The sequence below is a fragment of the Pempheris klunzingeri genome, chromosome 1 (genome assembly GCF_042242105.1).
Source record: "Pempheris klunzingeri isolate RE-2024b chromosome 1, fPemKlu1.hap1, whole genome shotgun sequence".
Taxonomy (NCBI): domain Eukaryota; kingdom Metazoa; phylum Chordata; class Actinopteri; order Acropomatiformes; family Pempheridae; genus Pempheris; species Pempheris klunzingeri.
In genome coordinates this window covers 21,806,728-21,812,734 of record NC_092012.1, presented here as the reverse complement: position 1 = coordinate 21,812,734, position 6,007 = coordinate 21,806,728, and the positions used below count along the sequence as shown (strand labels likewise).

Genomic DNA, 6,007 nt, shown 5'->3' with positions numbered 1-6,007 from the left:
CTATTCACATATACTTATGCACGTCACATTTTGGCCAGAATTCAGCACAGTTAAAACCAGAGCATTTTTACAGCGATACAATGAATGATGAGCTGTCCTACACAATATGGTACAGTCCATAGGTGGCTTACTGTCGACATCTGCTGGTGATACATTGTAATTGTCACCACAACAAATATCTCTGCCAAAACTCCCATCAGGCCTGGCCCCCTGCTGGTGCAAACACTGTCTTGCACTGTATTAACTGACTTACACTGGAGGGTGCATATGATGCCTACTAAATGAGCATGCAGCAATGCATGAATGCACCACTGGACAGCTCATATGTGCTAGTGCATGGAATTAAGAAGTGAAATGAAATTGCATGCAGATGGCATTTACTATTAGTGCCTGGCTTCTGCACTGAGATTTGACATTTGGCAGTGCAGTAACCTCTATAGTACTGGAAGAGTTATGGATTTAACACTGGTTTCAACATGACAGAACCTGTAATTGTTTTCTGCAGGCTGTGCTAATGACTGAGTTTTCTGCCCCAGTGTTCAGGTACAAGGTAAAGGACAAAATGACAACCAAGCTAAAAGAAAAGGCAACTCCATATACAGTGCTTGTCAATGAGTGATTAGCAATCACTATTCCTTTTTCATATCCGTGCTGATAGTGCAAAACATGACTTTCTTCTCCTTAATTCTATGTAATTCCTAAAAGATGCCTTCTTATTAAATGTGAAAGACAAACTTTATAAGTTAATATTAGCATGATTATTAATCTTTACAGTACAATCACTTAATTGTGCAATACAAGACTGGACCATTGGCATAAGGCACCAAAAATAGCAAACCTGAAAATTGGATGCGAACGGTTCGTACACTTAAGGTAAAAATGAACTAAAAATCTGCATACAGGATTCACCTGTGTACATAAACAACTGTGTCTTCATTGTTCTTCATTTGCCCAGAGCTTTGTCCAGGTTGGTCTTGATAGCATCCAGGAAGTCTGATGTGTTGACATAATGTTCATTCAGCTTGCAGCTGTAAGATCACAGTATAGGGGTTACATTTGTAGAATGTCTGAGGGTAAAATGTAAAAACATCAGAAAAGTTTCACAAAACAGATTGCGCACATGCAGCACAGACTTAGCGTGACTGAAGGATCTGAAAATATAAACATACTTGGCCAAGCCATGGATGCAGCCTGCAAGGTCCTTGGTCATCACACCGTTTTCCACCGTTTCCACACAGACTTTTTCTAACGTCTGGGAGAACCTGGAGTGACAAATTTTTATGATGTAAAATGACAAACATACTGTATGTCACATGACCAAATGACATGAAATAATCAATACTTCATCAAGTCAGGATTTCCATCCAATTTGCCTCTGTGCTCCAGTCCTCTGGTCCAAGCAAAGATGCTAGCAATGGGGTTGGTACTGGTTGGTCTTCCCTACAAAGCAAGGACACAGTTAAAGTTGGTTTCTGAAACTTCAATTTGTCTTGTGGTTGCTTTTAATTCTGGTCTACTGATACTGCTGTGGATGGAGACGTTCAAGCCTACCTTTGGTGTCTATGGGAAAAAATCTATAATAATCTTTCAAGATTTTGTCAAGTGGTTTGAGAGAAAACTAGACTTCAGAATCTCCTTTTGGCTCACATTCAAGCTTTAGAAAATCTAGCCTGTGATTGGAGACTTTGGCCAATCACAGACTCTTTCACAGAGAAAGCATGACTATCAACTGTTGTACAAACACAGATGCACATGGATGTTTTTTCAGATTCTGGTGAAAGCCTGTGTCAATGGTAGAAAATCCTGGAGAAAAAGTGGCTATTCCAGCATTGGCAACAACTGTGTCTATAGTACAAAGTGGAGTCAGTATCGGCAAAGCGTTTCAGAGATGAAGAGCTGAGAGAACTTATCTAATTGTGTTGCAGTGGTTTGTTGGGATGTGTCATGGATGTAACATTACTATACGATTTCTTATCAACATCCATACGATGTGCACGTAGATTTACCATGAAAGCAGGCGATGAGTGGCCATGTTGAATGTTGCTAACAGTTAAGCCTCCTGCTAACTGGCTGCAGATATTTCAAGTTCATGTTTATGTAACCTTTTATAATGGCACCAGGATCACAATCACTATTGGGATGATTGAAGCTGCTGTTATACAGTATAACTGCACTGGGATCACAAACAGGATTGCTGGGAGCTACTTCCCCCAGCTTTAATATCTCTGCATCTTCTAACATGGATTTCTGGAGTAAAAAAGGTGTAAATAGTGAGTATTTCATTCTGAAGGATGTGCACTATAGATTTACAATTAATGAGATAAATCACTGAAAAAAAGCTCTGCTTTCAAACTCCAGTGTAACTCAAATATCTGCAAGAAAAAAAACAGCCGACACAGATGTACTTTACTTCTATAAAATACAATACTTTTTTATAAGTTTTGAACTTTGTAAAGCACTGTGAGACAACTCTGTTGTGATATTGGGCTATACAAAATAAATTGAATTGAATTGAATTGAATTGAATCTGGTATCTCAGTGCACCTCCATCATTGAAGAACTCATTATTCTGAAGAATTTCCATGTTTGACAGGTTTGCACTGGATTCATCCTTGAGAGTGTAAAATAAATGGAGAATCTTGCAAAACTGTCTTGGGACATAGCTTGAAAAAGCTGTTTTGAGTCACAGTCACATGACAGTGTAACTCCACCTAATATTTGGCACAATAACACAATACCCTAGTCACAACTTCAACTGAAACCCTTGTTCAAAATTTAAGTCCAATTTCAAACCTAACACCAAGTCCCAGCCCTTAATATGTCCACTGAATATTTGGGTGTAAAATGTGTTTGGGTCTTTGCAAACATTCCCTCACTCTTGGTGTCTGAAAGTGTAATTAGATCCAACAACACACACACACACACACACACACAGAGTATGGTGTCACCTGTTGGCTCTTACCCTCTGGTGTTCACGGTAGTGCCTGGTGACGGTGCCGTGAGCAGCCTCTGCTTCAATGGTCTTCCCATCGGGACACACTAGTACTGATGCCATGAGGCCTAGAGATCCAAAACCTGGACAAAACACACAGACATACCTGCTGTCACAAGGAAATCCTATCACAAAAACAAGACATAGCCCAATGTAAAAATTGTGACACTGCAACACCACAGCTGCCGACCAATCATCAATTTGAAGTGCACTTACCCTGAGCCAGGATGTCTGACTGCACATCTCCATCGTAGTTCTTACAGGCCCATACAAATCCTCCAGACGACTTCAGGACCTGGGCCACCATGTCATCAATGAGACGGTGCTCGTACCAGATTTTCAGCTTGTCAAACTCTGGCTGGTACTCCCTGAAAAAGATAAAATGATGAAAATGTTTGTGTATTCTTCACTGTGGCTGTTCATCTGGTTTTACAAGATGACATTCTGATGTGTCTGTTAAAGAGTTTATTCCTTGAGCAAGGTAATAAATCAGTAAAGAGTGAATCCTCATGTGTTCAGTGTCTTACTTCTCAAAGATGTCCTGGAAGATGTCTTTGAATCGCCCGTCGTAAGCCTTGAGGATGGTGTTCTTGGTGCTCATGTACAGAGGCCACTTCTTCTGAATGGCATACTGGAAGCAGCTGTGAGCAAATCCACTGATGGACTGTGCAAAGAAAATATAGTAATATGGTCCAGATTTAACACGTAAGAAACCACATTACAGAACATTACACACTCCCCACATTTCATGTAAATAATTCTACAAAAGAACTCATTCTTACCTCATCAGTGTTGTACATTCCCATCCCACAGCCCCCTGCAAGGAAGTCATACACCTCCCACTCCTTCTGCTTGCTTCCATCAGCTGGGGAGAACACAATCTTGAACTTCCCAGGCCGGTCAATAACAAAGTCTGTCGCCCTGTACTGTGGGATTAAACATCAAACCTGGTATGGGAGACTGCTCGTCTGTCAGCTTGGATGCAAACACACATTTGCATTTCTTACCTGATCGCCAAAGGCATGTCTGCCAATAGTTATAGGTTGAGTCCAACCAGGAACAAGACGAGGGATGTTTTTGCAGAGGATTGGTTCACGGAAAACTGTTCCACCCAAGATATTCCTGATGGTACCATTAGGACTCTTCCACATCTTCTTTAGCTTAAACTCTGGAAAAAATTGTGTATAAGCTTTTCAACGACCAAAAGCAAAGCTCCAGCACAGTTAACAAACTACCTCATAAAAGTGTTGTTATTAACGTGCATACATCTGTATTTTATTTTATTGCGAGTGCTGCTATTGGTTGAAGTATGCTGTAATGCATAGGGATGCATGTTAGAACAGCACAGTCAGCATATAATTACACTCCATGAGCCAAACTTACCCTCAACTCGGGCCTCATCAGGGGTGATGGTGGCACACTTGACAGCCACGTTGTATTTTAGAGTTGCAAGAGCAGAGTCAATAGTGACCTGGTCGTCTGTCTGGTCCCGGTAGGGCAGACCCAGGTCAAAGTACTTAAGCTCGACATTGACATTGGACAGGATGAGCTGTACATGAAGAATATGTTGATGTGTTACTTGTGTGAGGACGACACTGCACAGAAACCACAGATATGCACACACACAGTGTTTCTGATCATTACAAACCATTTTGACTCTAAATACAAACTTTATCACTCTGTTCCGTTTACTTTCTCTTTGATGAACTCCCATATGATGCGAGTCATCTCATCTCCGTCCATCTCCACCACTGGCTGGTCCACCTTGATACGGTTTGTGGCATCTGCAAAATGTACAGTTATGTTCAGGGGATGATGACACTGAACGGGTTAGGGGCTCACAGTGGAGGCTGTTTATCTAGTTAAAATTCATTTATCTGGAGGTCATTTCCTAGCAGTTATGATTTCATTGCTTTAGAGTGAAACCACTGCCCTGCATTGCACTTTGGTTGTTGAGTTTACTCTGGCTGGTGTGTGACTCTTTAAACTCACATCCCTGTGGGAAAGCCAGTCAACAAGTCAAGAATATCTCCAAAACGACTGCATTTCATTCAATATCTCATTCACTATGTTACTAGCTACTAGGACTGTTCTTGCTGAGACACTGGAACTCCGACAGACATTGTGACCTTGGGATTATATGACTACGCCGATAGCATTTATTACCTATCGGGCCCTTTTTGTACCTGACAACACGTGGGTTCACAGGAGACAGACTGGCACCAGCCACTAATCTGGGCTTCATTAGAATACCACACAGTATGCAATTCATATCTGGCTGTTGGCTGTACACATCAACGAGCACTTACATGTCATATACCAAAATATTTTTATTCAGTATTTATTATAACATTGGTTTCTTGCACCTCTATGTTTTCTATTACTTTTTAACTCTCAGTTCTGCCTTGGGTTTTTGATCCATCTGTGTTCATTTTGAGGATCTTGTGAGTGTGGTCCAGTTCCCCATCAGCCACAGCGACTTCCTGGTATCCACTCTGGCCCCTTTAGGTGGACTACAGTAAGCCGCAGTCAGTCGAGCGCATTCATGCTGTGAAAAAGTCATTCCTGATCATTTTGTTGTGGTTTTAGTCGGCGGCGGACTTACAGTTTCTCTGTTGCCGTCTGTGAAAGTATTCGGCGGTCGGTGAGACAGCGGGGCTCTGTGATAAAGCAGCAGACGCACATCTGGACACGGTCGTCAGGGCCTTCAGGTAAGCCGCCATGTTCAAACCGGACTGAACTGTGCGCCTTCTATGAATGCACCTGACGGCGGGTCGGTAGTGCCATGGGTAGAACCGGTAAACTGGTGACGCAGGACGTAAAAGCATTAACTGTGCGTAAGAGTCAATGAGTTCCTCGCACGTCAGCGTAAGCAGAGCACTCTGATTGGCCACGAGCGCTCGTCGAATTCAGTGTTGAGTTCATGTTCAAGTTGACGTCAGGCCTCCTTGCTGTTGCAGCCTGGTCTGGAGGCAGGCCAGGCCAGGCCAGGCCACCCTTTACCACAACGTATCA

General features: G+C 42.3%; 1 protein-coding gene across 1 annotated transcript; it reads right to left on the bottom strand.

Annotated features, from left to right (window-relative positions):
* Nucleotides 1–663: 663 nt before the first annotated feature.
* On the bottom strand, nucleotides 664–5,763 carry LOC139199253 (isocitrate dehydrogenase [NADP], mitochondrial-like). Its single transcript, XM_070828301.1, has 11 exons — nucleotides 5,598–5,763; nucleotides 4,685–4,776; nucleotides 4,376–4,541; nucleotides 4,000–4,160; nucleotides 3,775–3,918; nucleotides 3,520–3,656; nucleotides 3,209–3,360; nucleotides 2,963–3,075; nucleotides 1,343–1,440; nucleotides 1,170–1,262; nucleotides 664–1,028 (listed from the first exon to the last, which is right to left on the bottom strand). The coding sequence occupies exons 1-11, from the start codon at nucleotides 5,713–5,715 to the stop codon at nucleotides 944–946; spliced, it is 1,359 nt and encodes a 452-aa protein (XP_070684402.1). The 5' UTR covers nucleotides 5,716–5,763; the 3' UTR covers nucleotides 664–943.
* Nucleotides 5,764–6,007: the final 244 nt, after the last annotated feature.